This window comes from Oncorhynchus clarkii, chromosome 15 (assembly GCF_045791955.1).
Source record: "Oncorhynchus clarkii lewisi isolate Uvic-CL-2024 chromosome 15, UVic_Ocla_1.0, whole genome shotgun sequence".
NCBI lineage: Eukaryota > Metazoa > Chordata > Actinopteri > Salmoniformes > Salmonidae > Oncorhynchus > Oncorhynchus clarkii.
In genome coordinates, this window is record NC_092161.1 from 30,778,946 (window position 1) to 30,800,836 (window position 21,891).

Here is a 21,891-nt window from a genome sequence, read left to right on the forward strand (position 1 = left end):
GTAGGCCTTTTTTTACAATGTATCACTCATAAATGTATCATTACTAGTTAGTACAACGTATCAATTTATCATGGACAGAGATTGGTTTATGTTTAGTCACGTGAGTCCGTTGCATGGTCAGAGCAAAGATTTTTATAAGTAACATAAGATAGACCACCGCCCGTTATAGTCATAGTCGGCAGAACAAGCAAGGAGTTGGACAGAACCAAACACGAACTAGCGAGAGCCGATTGGCGAGTTCTAGCATATATTTGCGCATCTCCGTTAGAGAACGCCTACTCTGTGAAGTGCGCGTGTGCAATAATTCGCCCTTGCACTCCAAAACAACAACAAAAACTTTGACAAAGGGTGAATTCTACAAAACGTTGCCACTCTGTTCGTAACATATTTATAGTTTTGAAAACAGAAAACTGCATTGAGATCAAATGTTTAATCGATGAGAAAATTAGCAGAATTTCGGCAAAAATCCATCTCGCTCCCATCTTCTCCCACTGCCGACCACCACCATATTTGGTAGTGAGTGGTATTAATGCTTCACATTTTTACATCCGGTGAAATATCTGTCTCATTGTTACATCTGTGGCCAAAGTTGAAAAGTTGATGCAAGAAGAATCATGGCTGAACTAGACATTGGGAAACATTGTAACATAAAGTCCTGCCATCAGACAGGTTTTCATTAAAAAACATTTTTACTAGAATTATGTGATCGAAAGAATTAACTATGTTGCTTCACGTTAAATGTTGTGTTTTTGTAGCTACCGTTTGTTTTGCCAACTTGCTAATTGGTTAGCTAGCTACATGGCTATGCTAATCACTGTAAGGCTGGCTAACTTGTTAGCTGTTGACAACAGTTAGCTGCTAGCTAGCTAGTTAATAACACTTAGTCAATTTTTAAGTGTAGCCATTTTAATTGAGCTCTTATTTCTCTCTAGAAGTAGCTAGAAACACAAAAGCTTTGTTAGTCTCTTTGGAATCCATAATGAGTCAGCAAGGGCAGCTAGAACTAGCAGTGGCTAGATCGGCAGTTAGCAGGAGCTAGCCAGTTAGCAGTGGCTTGCCAATCCTATCACCAGAGAAGGAAGAGGTGACATCCCACTCCCTATTTTCTTCTGGTTCTTATAACGTTACAGCGAAATAAGCAGACCAGACCCAGCTGCTAATGCGTTGGTGCATACTGAAACATTTTTTAGTATTAAACTGTCTGGGTGGGACATCTTCAATTATCCACCATCGTTTTGCTATCACTGCTGCTAGCCTTTGAGTTTGGCATTATGTTGAAGTTGTCAATGCATTTTACTACTGTCTATCCCAATTTCTCCTCCAGATTTTCTACCATTCATTTGTGATGCCTGCAGGGGTGTTTTCTGGTAAGATCAGATTTTTGTTGTTGTTTAACCTTTTATTTATCCAGGCGATAAATATGACGGCCTGACTTGTGTATATGCGTTTAACTAAATTCACTCACCATGGCTCTTGGGTTTGAATGTGATATAAAAAATAAAAACATGTTTTTGTGATTGACTACTAGACAAGTCTTTTTACTTTCCTTCCAGCCTTGAACACAGAAGTCGAGATTTGCACGCTTGTCCTGTGGTAAGAAACCCTGCCTGCGTCCCAAACGGCATCCTAATTCCTACTTTAGACCAGAGCCTGCTATTTTGACCCAAAAGTAATGCCCTATATAGGGAATAGGGGGCCAAATGGGACGCATATTCAGCGTTGAGATTTAATGGCAAACTAGTTTTCTCATGATTTTGAATCCAGTCATGATTGAAAATGTTTTTCTCAGGTGGACGTTAAAAAAGAAGTCCAGATATCTGGTGGCTGTACGAGATACCCATGCACATTTGAAGACTGCAAAGGGAAAGAACTGTTGCCAGTCATTTGTCCACACTGTCAGAAACATTTCTGTTTGGCGTAAGTGTCATGTTTCTTTCCGTTGTCTGCCCTGGTCTCTCCAACAAGAACAGGGACAATATTAAAAAAGTTTCTCAGAAGGAGTGCTGATCTACGATCAGTTTTGCCTTTTCACAATGGATGGACAGGGGTGATCCTAAATCAGCACTCCTATTCTGAGACACTTTGTGAATACGGGTCCAGATCTACTGAAACTAGTGTTAGGTGATGTGTTGGTTGAGGAGTAGAGCATGGGTTCTCAAACTTTTTGGGTCCGGGACATTTTTTGTGACAGCAAATTTATCAGGGACCACCTCGAATGAGATAATACAACTCTTTGTATGTTATTGCTATGACTTTGCCAGTGCATTGCTGGACAAACCGTGTCTCAAGCCCCGAAAGACAGTTTTAAAGGCCCACCTCTTGGCATTGGAGTGAAAATGTTGCAGTTTTCAAGCAAATTTCCTGCAATTGGTAAAAACCTGATGGGTGGGCCTGGAGAAATGTAACCACTCAAATTCATAGAACGAGCTATAGCTACGAGGACCGACCCGTCCATTATATCTCAATTTTAGTTTTAACAATGTTTTGAGGCTATACAGTGTTCTTTTTGAAATATTTAGTGGAACAAGCTTATATTTTGGGTTCTGATGGGGTACGACAGTTGAACTAAGCTCATGGGGCATTTATAAGCTATATTCTTTTCAAATCAATGGGTATATCATGATATTCCATACGAAAAAATGGATGTAGCTCAAGGCTTCCGCATGCTTCCCATTTATTTATTTTTCATTTAACCTTTATTTAACAAGGCAAGTCAGTTAAGAACAAATTCTTATTTACAATGACGGCCTGGCAAAAGGCCTCCTGTGGGGGCTAGGATGACATTTTTTAAATTATAAATATAGGACAAAACACACATCACGACACTACATAAAGAGAGACCTAAAGATGACAACATAGCAAGGCAGCAACACATGACAACAACATGGTAGCAACACAACATGGTAGCAGCACAAAACATGGTACAAACATTATTGGGCACAGACAACAGCACAAACGGCAAGAAGGTAGAGACAGCAATACATCCCATCCAAAACAGTTCGGAATAGTTTGTGCACACACTACATTGACAAAGTATGTGGACACCTGCTCGTAGAACATCTCATTCCAAAATCATGCGCATTAATATGGAGTTGGGGCCCCTTTGCTGCTATAACAGCCTCCACTCTTCTGGGAAGGCTTTCCACTAGATGTTGGAACATTACTGTGGGGACTTGCTTCCATTCAGCCGCAAGGGCATTCGTGAGGTCAGGCACTGATGTTGGGTGATTAGGCCTGGCTCGCAGTTGCCATTCCAATTCATCACAAAGATGTTCGATGGGGTTGAGGTCAGGGCTCTGTACAGGCCAGTCATGTTCTTTCACACCGATCTTGACAAACCATTTCTGTATGGACCTCGCTTTGTGCATGAGGGCATTGTCATGTCGAAACAGGAAAGGGCCTTCCCCAAACTGTTGCCATGAAGTTGGAAGCACAGAATCATCTAAAGTCGGCAAAAAAAGAAACGTCTCTTTTTCAGGACCCTGCCTTTTCAAAGATAATTCGTAAAAATCCAAATGACTTCAAAGATCGTCATTGTAAAAGGTTTAAACACTGTTTCCCATGCTTGTTTCCCATAAACAATTAATGAACATGCACCTGTGGAACGGTCGTTAAGGCACTAACAGCTTACAGATGGTAGACAATTAAGGTCACAGTTATGAAAACGTAGGACACTAAAGAGGCCTTTCTACTGAAAAACACCAAAATAAAGATCCCTGCTCATCTGCGTGAACGTGCCTTTGGCATGCTGCAAGGAGGCATGAGGACTGCAGATGTGGCCAGGGCAATAAATTGCAATGTCCGTACTGTGAGACGCCTGGGACAGCTCTACAGGGAGACAGGACGGACAGCTGATCGTCCTCGCGGTGGCAGACCACGTGTAACAACACCTGCACACGATCGGTACATCTGAACATCACACCTGTGAGACAGGTACAGGATGGCAGCAACAACTGCCCAAGTTACACCAGGAACGCACAATCCCTCCATAAGTACTCACACTGTCCGCAATAGGCTGAGAGAGGCTGGACTGAGGGCTTGTAAGGCCTGTTGTAAGGTCCTCACCAGACCTCACTGGCAACAACGTCGCCTATGGGCACAAACCCATCGCTGGACCAGACATGACTGGCAAAAAGTGCTCTTCACTGATGAGCCACGGTTTTGTCTCACCAGGAGTGATGGTCGGATTTGCGTTTATCATCGAAGGAATGAGCATTTCACCGAGACCTGTACTCTGGAGCGGGACCGATTTGGAGGTGGAGGGTCCGTCATGGTCTGGGGCGGTGTGTCACAGCATCATCGGACTGAACTTGTTGTCATTGCAGGCAATCTCAACACAGTGTGTTACAGGGAAGACATCCTCTGTGTGGTTAGAGCTTTGGGCCAGTAACCAAAAGGTTGCTAGATTGAGCTGACAAGGTACAAATCTATCGTTCTGCCCTGAACAAGGCAGTTAACCCACTGTTCCTAGGCCTTCATTGTAAATAAGAATTTGTTCTTAACTGACTTGCCTAGTTAAATAAAGATGAAATAAAAAAATAGCCAAATCCACTCATTTGATGGGCTGTCCACATACTTTTGTATATACCGTGTATATTATGATAATATTTTGTGACCTTCGCCTGTTCGTGTGCACAAAATGTTTTATTGAGGCAAGCTCAAGTCCTAGCCCCTTTGTAGGTGATTGGTCAACAATAGGGATTCTTCAAGGAAGTGTTGTCATTCAACGAGACATGCACATTTTTCACTTGAGAAATACTGCACCAAACATTTTAGGTAGATGTGAAATTACGCGACTAAAATCTCCTTGGCAAAAATGTCTGTTAATGACAGATTTCTTGAGTGATCATACAGTGCTTTTAGAAAGTATTCATACCCCTTTACTTATTCCACATTTTATTGTTACAGCCTGAATTCAAAATGGATTCAATTGCTTTTTTTTCTCACCCATCTACACACAAAACCCCATAATGACAATGTGAAAACATGTTTTTAGATATTTTTGTATATTTATTGAATATGGAATATAGAAATATTTCTATACATAAGTATTCACACCCCTGAGTCAATACATTGAATCTCCTTTCGCAGTGATTACAGCTGATAGTCTTTCTGGTAAGTCTTTAAGAGCTTTACACACCTGGATTTGACAAAATTGCTCATTATTCTTTAAAAGATTCTTCAAGCTCTGTGAAGTTGGTTGTTGATCATGTCTCGATTGCCATTTTCAAGTCTTACCATAGATTTTCAAGTTGATTTAAGTCAAACCTGTAACTAGGCCCGTCGGGAACATTCAATGACATCTTGGTAAGTAACTCCATTGTATATTTGGCCTTTGTTTTTGGTTATTGTCCTGCTGAAAGGTACATTTGTTCTCCCAATGTCTGTTGGAAAGCAGACTGAACCAGGTTTTCCTCTAGGATTTTGCCTGTGCTTAGCTCTATTTATTTTGTTTTTATCCTTAAACTTCCTAGTCCTTGATGGTGACAAGCATACCCATAACAAGATGCAGCCACCGCCATGCTTAGAAATATGAAGAATGGTACTCAGTGATGTTGTAGGGCATAAAGTTAATTTCTTTGCCACATTTTTTGCAGTTTTACTTTAGTTTTACTTTCTTGCAAACAGGATGTTTTGGAATATTTTTATTCTGTAAAGCTGTCCCTTTTTTCACTGTCATTTAGGTTAGTATTGTGGCGTGAAAACTGAGGATGTATCCACAACCTTGTATCCTCCCATCACAGCCATTAAACTCCGTAACTGTTTTAGTCATCATTAGCATCATGGTGAAATCCCTGAGCAGTTTCCTTCCTCTCCGGAAACTGAGTTCTTTGTAGTGACTGGGGGTATTGTAACACAACAAAAATGTGGAAAAAGTCAATGGGTGAATACTTTCTAAAGGCACTGCAGATTCATTCTATTTTGAGGAAGTGCATACTGGCTACAGGGTCTCAAGATGGACTTACCCGAACGGAAGCATGCTGATGCACATTTTAAATTACAGTGCATGTATGTAGTTGATTTTTTTAAACATTTTCTGGGAATACAAGAAGTATTATAATTTGACAAATGGATAATTGGTGGAGCGCTATGGATACCAATATCCCAGTGAGCCTCCCAAGACCATGTTTCCCAGGATTAATTACATACATTTTAGACTAATAATATTACATTGTATTATATTACACCCTCTAGAACATATTTCATGGATCCCTTGGCCAAAATTGGTTTAATCAGTTGTTCGAAATATTCCTTAAAAATGTAATGTTAGAAAATATATATCTTTGCGATCTAGCCGTGGACCGCCTGCAGTGGAAAGACAGATGATGGGTGTGTTAAAAGCTCCTCTCATACCCCCATTTTCTTTATTCTCCAGCCATCGTCACCAAGATGACCACAAGTGTGATAAACTGGAAACGCCCAAGCCTCGCATGGCTGCCACACAAGCGCTCGTGCAGAAGATTGTAGGTTAGTCACAGTCGCAACTTTTCATCACAAACCCCCCAAAAATGCTTTTACTGAGTCCATTGGAGTTATATCCCAAATGGTACCCTATTACCTATTTCCACAGGGCTGTGGTCAAAAGTAGTGAACTATATAGGGAATAGGGTGTCATTTGGGAGTCTTTTTTCAAAATAAATTGTATGACATCCATGGCCATTTAGGATATGCTTATCCCTGCTATTCTTTAGCCTGTCCACATGAGGGCAGTGTTCACCAAAATGTTGGGTTCTACCCTCTTGACTGAACAGAGTCCAAGAAGGCTTTGCCTCCGAGGAAAGGTCGTAAGGGAGTAAAGAATGCTGCAACAGCAGCCAAGGTGACTTTGATGAAACTAAAGCTTCATGCTGAGGGAGACAAGGGACTGCCACAGGTACTACCAGAGCGATGGAGAGCGAGATGCAGAGTGATTGCGTCCAACCTATTCCCTAGTGGGCTACTTTCAACCAGGGCCCACTGGGCTCTGTTCAAAAGTGGTGCACTATTTAGGGAATAGGGTGTAATTTGAGATTCAGACACAGAGACTGTGGTGTGTAGACTTGAACTGTGATGGTATTATTCAAGTGGGGCTGTGATATATATATATAATGCCACATACTATGTTGGGTCAAGAAGTAAAAACCTAATTTATGCTGTTTTTTTTAACTAGGTAAGTCAGTTAAGAACAAATATATACTACCGGTCAAAAGTTTTAGAACAGTTTGAACACACCTACTCATTCAAGGGTTTCCCTTTATTTTTTTTACTGTTTTCTACATTGTTGAATAATAGTGAAGACATCAACTATGAAATGACACATATGGAATCATGTAGTAACCCCAAAAAAGTGTTAAATAAATCAAAATATATTTGAGATTTTTCAAATAGCCACCCTTTGCCTTGATGACAGCTTTGCACACTCTTTGCATTCTCAACCAGTTTCTTGAGGTAGTAACCTGGAATGCATTTCAATTAACGGGTTAAGTAAATTTGTGGAATTTCTTTCCTTAATGCTTTTGAGCCAATCAGTTGTGTTGTGACAAGGTCGAGGGTATACAGAAGATAGCCTCATTTGGTAAAAGACCAAGTCCATATTATGGAAAGAGCAGCTCAAATAAGCAAAGAGAAACGATAGCCCATTACTTTAAGACATTAAGGTCAGTCAATACGGAAAATTTCAAGAACCTTGAAAGTTTCTTCAAGTGCAGTCGCAAAAACCATCAAGTGCTATGATGAAACAGGCTCTCATGAGGACAACCACAGGAAAGGAAGACCCAGAGTTACCTCTGCTGCAGCGGATAAGTTCATTAGTTACCAGCCTCAGAAAATGCAGCCCAAGTAAATGCTTCAGAGTTCAAGTAACAGACACATCTCAACATCAACTGTTCAGAGGAGACTGTGTGAATCAGGCCTTCATGGTTGATTGCTGCAAATAAACCACTACTAAAGGACACCAATAAGAAGAAGCGACTTGCTTGCGCCAAGAAACACGAGCAATGGACATTAGACCGGTGGAAATTTGTCCTTTGTTCTGGGGTCCAAATTTGAGATTTTTGGCTCTAACCGTCATGTCTTTGTGAGATGCGGTGTGGGTGAACGGATGATCTCCACATGTGTATTTCCCACCGTAAAGCACGGAATTGGTGTGGGGGTGCTTTGCTGGTGACACTGTGACACAGCATGGCTACCGCAGCATTCTGCAGCAATATGCCACTCCAACTGGTTTGGGCTTAGTGGGACTTTCATTTGTTTTTCAACAGGACAATAACCCAACATACCTCCAGGCTGTGTAAGGGCTATTTTACCAAGAAAGAGAGTGATGGAGAGCTGCATCAGATGACCTGGCCTCCATAATACTCCGGCCTCAACCAAATTGAGATGGTTTGGGATGAGTCGGACCGCAGAGTGAAGGAAAAGCAGTCAACAAGTGCTCAGCATATGTGGGAACTCCTTAAAGATTGTTGGAAAAGCATTCCAGGTGGAGCTGGTTTGGAGAATGCCAAGAGAATGCAAAGCTGTCAAGGCAAGGGGTGGCTATTTGAAGAATCTCATAAACACCTTTTTGGTTACTGCATAGTTTTGATATCTTTACTATTATTCTACAATGTAGAAAACAGTCAAAATAAAGCAAAAGCCTTGAAGGAGTAGGTGTTCTAGAACTTTTGACCGGTAGTGTATATACTGTATATTTGTTTGCAATTGTTTAAACCAATCTAAAACAATGCATAAGTCTCTGCGATGCTTTAGCCTAGCGGTAGAATGCCAGAGGAAGAGTTATCTCTGATGGGAATATCTTTTGTTTGTCTTTATGATATTCAGAAGCTGAGTTATGGCCTTTTAAAGTTGAGGAGTCAAAGAAATGACACCCTCTAATTTCTTTGACTCCTCATCTTTTGAAGGTCGTACCTCTGCTGAATATCATAGAGACAAACCAAAGATATTCCCAGCAGTCGACTCTCCCGCTGGCATTTTACCGCTTGTATCTAGCCTAAAGCATGGCAGATTTATGCATCGTTTTTTTAAACAATCGCAAATAATAAACAAATATTCCCCCCTCGAGTCAAGGAAGGTTTACACCCGAGGAAGAGTCACCTCTGATGGGAATATCTTTGGTTTGTCTCTGATATTCAGAAGCTGAGCTATGACCTTTTTGAAGTTGAGGAGTCAAAGAAACTTGCTTGGAAGTAATCTTATACAATGTGACTATCAATTGATCTATTCACTTTCTGTAGAAGAGAAATATGTGTATAATTAAGTTGAAAACATTGGCCTATAAAACATATTTGGTAGCGGGATGCATTTTCCTTATCTATTATTATTATTATGATTAAATAGCCTATCCAAAAGATGCCATGAGTCTTGTTAAACTACGTGGAATTGAGGGAAATGGACTTCCCAAATTTTTCTTAGGGCCCTAATTAAACATTCAAGCTGGTTTAATATAGGCTATGTCAATAAACAATAAAAAGGGAGTGATAGTAAAAATGGGGGGGGCATGGTGAAAAGGTTAGGAACCCTGCTGTAAACAGCATCTACTTGTCATCATTCTATGAAGAGTCAGTGTCTTTTATGTGCTTTTGCATTTGATTTGATATACAAGTCTACATCTCTAACTTTGCTTTCCAGACAGAGAGGACCTATTTCAATGTCTTCCTTCCCAGAGAGGGCAAAGACTCCAGCCTGCCTATGTTTTTCTGTTCCAAGTGGAGTGTGGGGAAAGTAGTGGACTACGCCGCCTCACTGGCCAGCCTCAAGAACAACAACAACGTACTAACGGCTAAGGTAACAGAAAACAGCCTCGAGCAGCAGGTTCCAATCAACCTATTGTACCGCTATCATCAAACACATTTTTAGAAACCTCTCTTTTTGAAACATCTTAGAACAATGTATTAACAGAAAGGTAACCGAAAACTATCACGAGCTGTCTCCAAGCAGAAGAACCTATTCTACCATTGTCATTATGCAAATATTAGAGACGAAACATACCAACACGGACATTGGCAGTGCGCAATGGCTATCCATCCTATCGCCACTGACCACAGAACATCGGCCGCCATTTTCTGTTTGTTTCCATTCTATTCTACATGTTGAATCGCCACCATTTGTCGACACCCAGCAGGTGATCGACTGCGCATGGCAAACTTTCCTGTTGGTCTGTCTCTAAGATACCTCTTACTAAAAAACGACTTTGTCCTCCCCCCGTGGCGTTGTTGTTGACGTATAGAAACTGCGGCTGTGCCACCCCCAGACGGGCGAAGCTCTCAAGATGGACGACACTCTTCTCTCCATGCTGGCTCACCCAGACTCGGCCCTCTACAACGGGGGCGACGTGATCCTTGAGTACCTGGACAACGACTGCTCAGGCCTGGAGGACACCTCTGCCTACATCCCACAGTCCTGACTCGCACACGACACCGATGGTCTAAATCATTTTGAGTCGTTGGAATACTATGAACATGTGTTTTTTTATTTAGGATATTAAAGTTTTGATTTACGGCAGTTTGGCATGTGCTCCATTTGCTTAGAAAATACAATGTACGAATGTGTATTTTGTGAAATACAGGGGGTGGTATTGTAGTCATGATCTGGAAAAGGGCTTCCAATGTGGGTTCTCTAGTACCTATTTGATAGTAAAACATTTCCCTTATTATTGTGATCCTCTGGGCCACTTAGGCAATTTGGAATTCACTATTGACAGTAATGAAAGCTAGCCACATGCATTTCAATTGGAGTGAGCAAGCAATGTTACGGCATTGCCGGGGATAGTGATCTGATGGGGATAGGGATCTGATGGGGATCTGATGGGGATAGGGATCTGATGGGGATAGTGATCTGATGGGGATAGGGATCTGATGGGGATAGGGATCTGATGGGGATAGGGATCTGATGGGGATAGTGATCTGATGGAGATAGGGATCTGTGCAATTATAAATTGGGAGTTAGAACCAAAGTACTCAACAGTAATTTGCCATTGATTAATGGTATACTCATTGAAAAACAAGCAGAATCGAATCAACCTAGGTGGGACTTGAACCCACAATCCCCAGGCTGATTGATGCCTTTTCCACTGGGCCACTGATGTAAAGGTGAGAGAAATGTATTTGGTCAAATCGTGTTGTTTTTACAGGCGTGATAAACTCCCTGCTACTCTGTTCTCTGCCTCAGCCAAGTGGAACATCAATGTGTAATCGTTGTTCAACACAGGCACCTTCTCTGTACCTGTTCAAACTGATTTCATTTTCAACATTATTTTCATCATTCAAATAAGAAAATGACACTACCCAAGGTTATTCATGGTAAACGCTGCAAATATTGGCTCAATCGGAAATTACCTTTGATTGTCCACTGCGCTTTTAAGCGGATCTACTGCTGATCGGATTGAATCCCAGCCTTAGCAGCATGACTTTCAAGCAAGTAGCAGTTTCTTGTGCTTTCAATCCCATCAGACCATATACTGATAGTGTTTCCATACTTTATAATATCCTGTTGAATCTGATACACCAGCACCCCCACGAAACAAACACCATCAGTTAGCAGCAAATAATTGGTCATTGGAACTAGCTGTAAGGAAAGCTGCCGTTCTAGACTGGGGAAACCAGAGAAGATCAATGGTGGACCTCTGCCCACTCTTTGTGTAGGCCACGATTTATGGTCAGTCTCAATAACAAAAACAACATGGCATAAACGGAAATGATTTAGACCTTGAGTCTTAGTCCACCGACACTTAATCATCCTGCAAGCAAGGTTTCCTCAGTCAACTAAGAAATTCCTATAGTGAAGGGTGTCCATGTTAAGACAGCCTGCCTAACACCGTAATAGTGAAATTCAACACCAGTAGAAAGTAATTCAACACCAGTAGAAAGCAGATTTCTCTGTATGTGAGCAGAACATACGTCTTATGATCTATCATGAAATAATTATAAATGCTGGAATTACGTGGAATTGCATTTTAGCTGATTTCTTTTAATCACATTCCTAATGTGCAGTACTGTGGATATGTGAGGATTTGTCCTAGTCCAAAGATCAATACAATCTATACCTTAGATGATTTCTCGGAGTGGACGTTCTGATCAGGGATCTCGAAAATGATAATCTGAGTGTTATCCTGGATTTGAATCGCTCTCCTCTTTCTCACCACACAAGCAGCAAATGTAGATGAGGGAGCCAATAGTATGTTCATGGTCATTTCAGTCAAGATGACACTGCTGGGCCAAGAGTCTTGGCTGTGTGTCCCAAATGGCACCCTATTCCCTATAAAGTGCACTACTTTTGACCAGATCCCTATAAAGGGAATAGGGTGCCATTTGGAACGTGGCCTCGGATTTCACACGGTGCGTTTTCGCTATCCTTCCACAGCTGTAGCCTCTCCTATAGTGTTGTCAGACACACAGCATGGGTTAATGAGACTGCTATGTGACATTCTGACTTAATTAATACGCAGTGAGTGTGTGTGTGGTAAGACTCGTTGAGGCAGGATTTGGAGGATTTTTCCAAACGTTGAGAGAGGCCTATGACGTCTTTAGCCCAGAGTGGTAGAGAAAGGCAGTAGTGTTAGATTATCAGGGATCAACCTGAAGATCCATCTAAGCTCATGTTTCTCATGCTAAGCACACACATTTTAAGGGGCACAACATACTGTATATCCTCCGTACTCAACTGGCGGACCGGATCCAGAACGGGGTCGATACGGAACGCAGGTCATAGCATGTGCATATGTTCTTTGAGCTATTTGTGTGTGTGATATTTGTGGATGTAAAGCGGTATTCTGCTGCTCCTTGGTTCTGACATAATAGATAAGTCCTATTTTATTAGTAAAATGATGGCCTCATATTTTGGAAGAGCAAAGAAATATGAATAATTTACAGCAGTTCAATACAGTTTAAAATGGTATGGTGAGAATATACTGGACACACCTCAAATACATTTAGCCCAGAAGCTTGAATATTGGGAAAAATCTGATAGGGGTTGAGCATCTGGTGGAAGTGTCTAATATTTGTTCTGTTGAAAATGAGAGCTCCTCGCCATAAATCAATAATATGCAATATGCATCTTCAAGCATTAAGCCTCAATTTGGTCTCCGGCGGCACATCCGAGTCATGATTATATACACCCTCGGGCAGTAATTTAGTCATTAGCACAGCCATCCTCTCTTGTTGGGTGAACTCTTACTTACATCACGGCATCTGATCCTCTTCAACAGGGCAATAATGGCTGTCCTAATCTATGGAGGAGAACCAAACTGCATCCCCCCAAATGAACCGTGCCTCACCCATACTAAACAGGCCAATGACGTACTACAATATCCACCAGGAGTTTTGAATGAAGAGGATGGAATTATGAATAATGCCACTCTCTCAATTGATGTGCTTATGAATTGTGACAGTTTTCTTGGCCGTTTTTCTGTTTGCAGATTTGTTTCTTACAAATTGCACCAATAAGATTTGATTAAGGGGTGCCAGCAGTGTCTTTTTTTTACCCTGAACAAAAATTGAAAAGCGACACGCAACAATTTCAAAGATTTTACAGAGTTACAGTTCCTAGAAGGATCAGTCAATTTAAATCAATTCAATTGGCCCTAATCTATGGATTTCACATGACTGGGAATAAAGATATGCATCTTTTGGTCACAGATACCTTAAAAAAAAGGTAGAGGCATGGATCAGAAAACCAGTCAGTATCTGGTGTGACCCCCTCATGCAGCGTGACACATCTCCTTCGCATAAATAGGACACATCTCCTTTAGCCCCCGAGTGGCACAGCGGTGGCACAGTGCTCTAAGGCACTGCATCTCAGTGCTAGAGGCATCACTACAGACCCTGGTTCGGTCCCGGGCTGTATCACAACCGGCCGTCATCGGGAGTCCCATAGGGCGGCGCACAATTGGCCCAGCATTTTCCGGTCTAGAGGAGGGTTTGGCCGGAGTATGCCGTCATTGTAAATAAGAATTTGTTCATAACTGACTTGCCTCGTTAAATAATATATATATTTTTTTATGAAGTTGTTCAGGCTGTTTATTGTAGCCTGTGGAATGTTGTCCCACTCCTCTTCAATGGCTGTGCGAAGTTGCTGGATATTGTCAGGAACTGGAACGTGCTGTCGTACACATCAACCCAGAGCATCCTAAACATGCTCAATGGGTGATAAGTCTGGTGAGCACGCAGGCCATGGTAGAATTGGGACATTTTTAGCTTCAGGGAATTGTGTACAGATCCTTGTGACATGGGGCCGTGCATTATCATGATGAAACATGAGGTGGTGGCGGCGGATGAATGTCACAACAATGGGCCTCAGGATCTCGTCACGGTATTGCTGTGCATTCAAATTGCCATCAATAAAATGCAATTGTGTTTTTTGGCCTTAGCTTATGTCTGCCCATACCATAACCCCACCGCCACCATGGGGCTCTCTGTTCACAATGTTGACATCAGCAAACCGTTCACCCACACAACGCCATACACGACATCTGCCATCCACCCGGTAAAGTTGAAACCGGGATTCATTCGTGAAGAGCACACTTCTCCAGCGTGCCAGTGGTCATCAAAGGTGAGCATTTGCCCACTAAATTCGGAAACGACGCTGAACGGCAGTCAGGTCAATACCCTGGTGAGGACGACAAGCACACAGATGAGCTTCCCTGAGACGGTTTCTGACAGTTTGTGCAGAAATTCTTAGGTTGTGCAAACCCACAGTTCCTTCAGGGTGTCTGGTCTCAGACGATCCCGCAGGTGAAGAAGCCGGATGTGGAGGTCCTGGGCTATCGTGGTTACAAGTGGTCTGCGGTTGTGAGGCCAGTTGAACGTAGTGCAAAATTCTCAAAAACGAGGTTGGAGGTGGCTTATGGTAGAGAAATGAACATTAAATTCTATGGCAACAGCTCTGGTGGACATTCCTGCAGTCAGCATGCCAATTGCACTCCCCTCCCCCCCAAAAAAACTTGAGAGATCTGTGACATTGTGTTGTGTGACAAAACTGCACATTTTAGAGTGGCCTTTTATTGTCCTAAGCACAAGATGCACCTGTATAATGATGATGCTGTTTAATCAGCTTCTTGACCTACTAATTCAAGGGTTTTTCTTTATTTGTACTATTTTCTACATTGTAGAATAGTAGTGAAGACATCAAAGCTATAAAATAACACATATGGAACCATGTAGTAACCAAAAAAGTGTTTAACAAATCAAAATATATTTTATATTTGAGATTCTTCAAAGTAGCCACCCTTTGCCTTGATGACAGCTTTGCACACTCTTGACATTCCATCAACCAGCTTCATGAGGTAGTCATCTGGAATGCATTTAATTAACAGGTGTGTTAAAAGATGTTAACAGTTAGTTTGTGGAATTTCTTTCCTTCTTAATGCGTTTGAGACAATTAGTTGTGTTGTGACAAGGTGACAAGGTAGTGGTGGTATACAGAAGATGGCCCTATTTGGTAAAATACCAAGTCCATATTATGGCAAGAACGGCTCAAATAAGCAAAGAGAAACAACAGTCCATCATCTCTTTAAGACATGAATGTCAGTCAAAATGGACAATTTCAAGAACTTTGAACGTTTCTTCAAGTGTAGTCACAAAAACCATCAACAACGATGAAACTGGCTCTCATGAGGACCGCCACAGGAAAGGAAGAACCCGAGGTACCTCTGCTGCAGAGGGTAAGTTCATTAGAGTTACTAGCCTCAAAAATAGGCAATTACTGTAACTGCACCTCAGATTGCACCTCACAGAGTTCAAGTAACAGACACATCTCAACATCAACTGTTCAGAGGAGACTGCGTGAATCAGGCCTTCATGCTCAATTTTGCTGCAAAGAAACCACTACTAAAGGACACCAATAAGAAGAATAGACTTGCTTGGGCCAAGAAACACGAGCAATGGACATTAGACATCTGTCCTGTGGTCTGATGATTCCAAATGTGAGTTTTTTGGTTCCAACCGCCTGTCTCTGTGAGACCCAGAGTAGAACGGATGATCTCCGCGTGTGGTTCCCACCGTGAAGCATGGAGGAGGAGGTGTAATGGTGTGGGGTGCTTTGCTGGTGTCACTGTCTGTGATTTATTTAAAGGCACACTTAACCAGCATGGCTACCACAACATTCGGCAGCAATACGCCATCCCATCTGGTTGCGCTTAGTGGAACTATCTGTTTTTCAACAGGACAATGACCCAAAACACACCTCCAGACTGTGTAAGGGCTATTTGACCAAGAAGAAGAGTGATGGAGTGCTGCATTAGATGGCCTGGCCTCCACAATCACCCGAACTCAACCCAATTGAGATGGTTTGGGATGAGTTGGACTACAGAATGAAGGAAAAGCAGCCAACAAATTCTCAGCATATGTAGGAACTCCTTCAAGACTATTGAAAAAGCATTCCTCATGAAGCTGGTTGAAAGAATGCCAAGAGTGTGCAAAACTGTCATCAATGCAAAGTGTGCCTACTTTGAAGAATCTAAAATCTATTTTGATGTGTTTAACTCTTTTTTGGTAACTACATGATTCCATATGTGTTATTTCATAGTTTAGATGTCTTCACTATTATTCTACAATGTAGAAAATAGTACAAAATAATGAAAAACCCTTGAATGAGTAGTTGTGTCCAAACGTTTGACTGGTATTGTACACTGTATATATCATCTGTATTTAGATATCCTCTCACTGGACCTAAACTCTTTAGAAAAAAGGTTTCCAAAGGGGTTATTTGGCTGTCCCCATAGGATAACTTTTTTGGTTCCAGATAGAACCCTTTTGGGTTCCATGTCAAACCATCTATGGAAAGGGTTCTACATGGAACGCAAAAAGGGCTCTACCTGCATTGGGACAGCCAAAGAACAGTTTAAGTTTCTTGAATGCACTATTTTTTTTAGACAAGTGTAGTCATGGGCCTCACGCCAAAGCTGCTATCACCTTTTTGACATTTCACTCTGAATTTCCCCTCAACCGGACTGTCACCTGTGACTCATCTCTCTGACCTAGCTGTGTCAGGGATGTTTGGACATGAACTGTGCAAACTCATTGACCCCACATGCAAAAGAATATCACTCTATTTGATCACTCAAGTGTTGTACTTGAGTTTTCATCCATTTGTTAATGCATGTGAATATTGCACATTACTAAAGAACGTAGGCAACATAAACGTGTACCATGTTGCATTGAAGTAACTGTCCAATGTTCTAGATTTCAATAACCTATAATGAATTACAATACGAGTGAATTTTATTAGACATATACAAGTTCATTCAATGAACATGATACTCAGTGATCTGTTTTCCACTATCTGGTTGGTGCTATGACAACAGTAGGACTTGTCGATACTAATCAAAATGATTGACGCATACCCGCCTCCACAGCTCTGGTTCACTGTCTTGTACCCGAAGTAAAGGTCCCCAAAGCAGGAGTCTACTAACTAAGTTAATGTTGTCCACATGTCATTGACTCCTTGATGGAGTGCACCGCGGCGTGCCATGGACCAGGAAAACTGCAACCCAAACGCCCCATTCTTAAAGGATAAGGGGATTTGCAAGAAGGGGGGATGGGGAGGAAGTGGTGGTGCTGACGATATCAACCGGAGTATCCTATCTGACAGACGTTCTTGAGTCATCATTTAAGATGGGCAGTCCGGAATATATAAATTCGCGCTCACACCATTTCCGCTAATGAATAACCTGGCACGAGGAAAACTCTCCACCGACCCACAAGCTACCAACGTTTACGGTAAGTTGAAACTGGTTGTGTGCTCTCCACTTTTATGTATAAAAAGTGAACATATATTTAGGATTATTACGTATTTATTGAGCTATTAGTTAGCCTTGTGTTAGAGTAGATCGTTCGCTGGTATATGTATGTTCTAAAATTACACATTGGTGCGCAATTACGCAAGAACTAGGCTAATTCAAAGTATATGGCAAGATTACATTGACACAAGTCTAAAGTCGGGTTTAATTATTTATCTTTACCTTTATGTCATTTTAAAAACACAACGGACCATGTGCAGTGCCTTGCCGTCCATCCACAATGACACCTGAGACTACAGCTGCGTGCCCAGTGATGGTGAGAGAGTGCGTCCTGGGGTCCCGCTGGCTGATGGCTGCGCTCACGATTCTGTTGCTGCTTTCCACGACGGTCACCTGCGTTCACAGTACCACCGTGGAGCACGACTTTCACATCGTTCACAATGTCGACAACAGAAGTAAGTTGAAACACGTTTTATTTTCGAATAAGTGAATGATTTGTCTTAATTGGATTTGATTTTGAAAGGTGACATTGGTGACACATTGGATATTACACATAGGATTTCACACATTATTTTGTATACATTTCTTTGTGTTATAATAAAAAAAACTTTAAAAATTCAATTTCAAACCTATTACAAGTGGTTAATAAAAGGGTTGTAGAATTTGTCCATCAAAACATTTAATCATAATTAACAAATGTAATACTTTTGAATGTAACACACCACTGTTAATGTGATATAATTTATAATTATGCAAAAAAAAAAAAAAACATTTTGTTCATTTGTAATATCATCTAGATTTTCAACATCTTAGTTATGGATTTGAACATGTTTTTTAATGATTGATATGGTATTCATAAATGAAACATTCACAGTTTACTTGACTTATAAATCCTAAAATCTTCATAGAAGACTAAAGTGTTGCCTAAAAATGATCATCAAAACCCAGTAATGGACCTCCACTGCCTGATGAAAAGGTGACATCCACTTTCAGGTTATTGTTCATACCAATAGCCTAAAATGGTATTGTTCATACCAATAGCTTAAAATGGTATTGTTCATACCAATAGCCTAAAATGGTATTGTTCATACCAATAGTTTAAAATGGTATTGTTCATACCAATAGCTTAAAATGGTATTGTTCATACCAATAGCCTAAAATGGTATTGTTCATACCAATAGCCTAAAATGGCATTGTTCATACCAATAGCTTAAAATTGTATTTTTCATACCAATAGCGTAAAATGGTATTGTTCATACCAATAGCTTAAAATGTTATTGTTCATACCAGGTTATTGTTCACACCAATAGCTTAAAATGTTATTGTTCATACCAGGTTATTGTTCATACCAGGTTATTTTTCACACCAATAGCCTAAAATGGTATTGTTCATACCAGGTTATTGTTCATACCAGGTTATTGTTCACACCAATAGCCTAAAATGGTATTGTTCATACCAGGTTATTGTTCATACCAATAGCCTAAAATACTATTGTTCATACCAGGTTATTGTTCATACCAGGTTATTGTTCACACCAATAGCCTAAAATAATATTGTTCATACCAGGTTATTGTTCATACCAGGTTATTGTTCACACCAATAGCCTAAATGGTATTGTTCATAACAGGTTATTGTTTATGCCAGTAGCCTTATACCAAGTAAAGATATTGTTCATACCAGGTTATTCTATAACCTAACAAGAAATGGTATTGCTGTTCATACCAGGTTATTGTTCATACCAATAGCCTAACAAAAACATGTATTGTTCATGCACAATGTTCATCCCACATTTCATGGTATTGGTATGGACAATAACATGATATGAACAATAATAACCTGGTCCTTTAGAGCATTATCACTAGTTATGAATCAGCAATATGATGGGTATTAGGTGTGACTACTGTTTACGCATAACGGTACAACTGTGTACTTTGTGGAGGGGGGGGCTCTGTCTGTCTGTTAGTGCGAGCACATTCTTGTATATGTACAGTCGTGGCCAAAACTATTGGCACCCTTTTTCAAATAATGCACCATTTCTTCCAGAAAACGGTTGAAATTAAAACATACTTTGGTATCCACAAATGTATGTCTTCGGTGTGCAGTTGAACTACAACAAAAAAAACGGAATAATTTACTAAATCTTAGCAAATTCCACAAAGAAATCCTAAAATGGCCCGGACGACAACTTCTAGAAGTAGTTAGAAATAATTTCAATCAGGTGATTCTCATTACCTTTAGAATTGAACTCACCTGTGGTGAGTTGAAGGTGTCTGCAGTATAAAAATCACTTATTCAACCAGTTTGAATAGAGGAAAGGACTCATTCTCCTGTTGTGTGTCACTGTGTGTGCCGCAACGAGCATGGACAAAAGAAAGAAAACCATAGAATTGTCTAAAGCAACTCTAAAACAAAATTGAGCTTTCAAAGAAAATAACATCTTCCCTACAGCCAAACATGGAGGAGGTTCAATTATGTTTTGGGCTTGCTTTGCTGCCTCTGGCACTGGGTGCCTTGAACCTGTGCATGGCAGGACATTGATGGCAGGACATAGACCCCAAACACACTTCAAAAAGAACCCAGAAATGGTTCAAGACAAACCACTTGACTGTTCTGAAGTGGCCAGCAATGAGTCCAGATCTAAATCCCATTGAAAACTTGTGGAAAGACCTGAAAACAGCAGTTGGGAGAAGGCACCCTTCAAATCTGAGAGAACTGGAGAAGTTTGCACAAGAGGAGTGGGCCAAACTGCCAGTACAGAGGTTCAGGAAGCTCATCAATGACTATAGGAAGCACTTGATTGCAGTTATTTTGACCAAAGGCTGTGCTACCAAATATTAAGTCTAGGGTGTCAATAATTATTTCAATGTCATTTCTGTTTATTTTCTGATTTAAATGGATATATTAAGTTCAGAATAAAAAACAAAGGTTCTGTAATATTAACAGTGAAATAAATAATTGTGGAGACCAAATACTTTGTTCAATTTCAACTTATTTTTAGGGAACATTGTGAGTTACTTGAATAATGTGTAAGGGTGCCAATATTTTTGGCCACAAATGTATATATACTGAACAAAAATATAAACACAACATACAACAATTTCAAAGATTTTACTGAGTTACAGTTCATATAAGGAAATCAGTCAATTGAAATAAATTCATTTGGCCCTAATCTATGGATTTCAAATGACTGGGCAGGGGTGCACACACGGGTGGGCCTGGGAGGTTCATAGGGGCACCCACTGGGGAGCCAGGCCCAGCCAATCAGAATGATTTTTTTCCCCACAAAAGGGCTTTATTACAGACAGAAATACTCAGATGTGTAGGCCCTGGGCTGGCGTGGTTAAACTTGGTATGCGGTTATGAGACCGTTTGGATGTACTGCCACACTTTCTAAAATGACATTGGAGGTGGCTTATGGTAGAGAAATTAACATTAAATTCTCTAGCAACAGCTCTGTTGGACATTCCTGCAGTCAGCATGCCAATTGCACACTCCCTCAAAAAACTTGAGACATCTGTGTCATTGTGTTGTGTGACAAAATTGAACATCTTAGAGTGGCCTTTTATTGTCCACAGCACAAGCTGCACCTGTGTAATGACCATGCTGTTTAATCAGCTTCTTGATATGCCACACCTGTACGGTGGATGGATTATCTTGGGAAAAGGAGAAATGCTCACTAACAGGAATGTAAACAAATTAGTGAAAAACATTTGAGAGAAATAAGCTTTTTTTGTGGTATCGAAAATATCTGGGATCTTTTATTTCAGCTCATGAAACATGGGACCAACACTTTACATGCTGCATTGATATTTTTGTTCAGTGTTTACTCAAACCTTAACTTGACACTTCCACTCACCCCTTGTGTCTTTGTCAGGTCCAGAAATAGATCCATTCTGGTACGTGGGGCGTGGGGTAAGGCCCATCGGGCGTTTTGGGAAGAGGCAGAGCGGAGGAGGGGGCAGCGGAGGGCTCAGACACCCTGGGGCGATGGTCAGCACACTGGAGATTCTCCTCGACATCATCAGGAACCAGGAGAACATCGGGAAGACACTTAGCGGAGAGGACGCCGACTGGCTACCATGACAACATGCTTGGCCGCTCGCCCGCCCCCACCATCTGTGTCTGTGAACGTGTCTTTATTTAATCAAGTATTGTCTTTGTCTCTATCTCCTTTTTCTTTC

The 21,891-nt window shown here is 41.0% G+C and overlaps 2 protein-coding genes across 4 annotated transcripts; both read left to right on the forward strand.

The window, feature by feature from the left end:
• The first annotated feature begins 573 nt into the window (after positions 1-573).
• On the forward strand, positions 574-10,475 carry LOC139367200 (zinc finger, AN1-type domain 1). Of its 3 annotated transcripts, none has more exons than XM_071105366.1 (8): positions 574-669; positions 1,325-1,367; positions 1,554-1,593; positions 1,790-1,917; positions 6,377-6,468; positions 6,753-6,874; positions 9,607-9,762; positions 10,205-10,475. In XM_071105366.1, the coding sequence occupies exons 1-8, from the start codon at positions 615-617 to the stop codon at positions 10,379-10,381; spliced, it is 813 nt and encodes a 270-aa protein (XP_070961467.1). In that variant the 5' UTR covers positions 574-614; the 3' UTR covers positions 10,382-10,475. The 3 variants fall into 3 exon arrangements, with proteins under 3 accessions (XP_070961467.1, XP_070961469.1, XP_070961468.1); XM_071105368.1 differs by having other exon boundaries at positions 598-642; XM_071105367.1 differs by lacking the exon at positions 574-669 and adding an exon at positions 676-1,205.
• A 7,157-nt stretch (positions 10,476-17,632) lies between these two features.
• LOC139366772 (prolactin releasing hormone 2) lies at positions 17,633-21,848 on the forward strand. Its single transcript, XM_071104476.1, has 3 exons — positions 17,633-17,690; positions 17,971-18,165; positions 21,585-21,848. Exons 1-3 carry the CDS (start codon positions 17,633-17,635, stop codon positions 21,791-21,793), a joined length of 462 nt encoding a protein of 153 aa, XP_070960577.1. The 3' UTR covers positions 21,794-21,848.
• The last annotated feature ends 43 nt before the right edge of the window (positions 21,849-21,891 follow it).

Excerpts from the sequence above, each read along its gene's own strand:
- LOC139366772 (XM_071104476.1), top strand. The coding sequence starts at position 17,633 with ATGAATAACCTGGCACGAGGAAAACTCTCCACCGACCCACAAGCTACC. Across the intron at positions 17,691-17,970 it reads ACAAGCTACCAACGTTTACG|TGCCTTGCCGTCCATCCACA; the intron begins GTAAGTTGAAAC and ends GACCATGTGCAG. Across the intron at positions 18,166-21,584 it reads TCACAATGTCGACAACAGAA|GTCCAGAAATAGATCCATTC; the intron begins GTAAGTTGAAAC and ends TGTCTTTGTCAG.
- LOC139367200 (XM_071105366.1), top strand. The coding sequence starts at position 615 with ATGGCTGAACTAGACATTGGGAAACATTGTAACATAAAGTCCTGCCAT. Across the intron at positions 1,368-1,553 it reads GCCTGCAGGGGTGTTTTCTG|CCTTGAACACAGAAGTCGAG; the intron begins GTAAGATCAGAT and ends CTTTCCTTCCAG. Across the intron at positions 6,875-9,606 it reads GAGACAAGGGACTGCCACAG|ACAGAGAGGACCTATTTCAA; the intron begins GTACTACCAGAG and ends TTTGCTTTCCAG.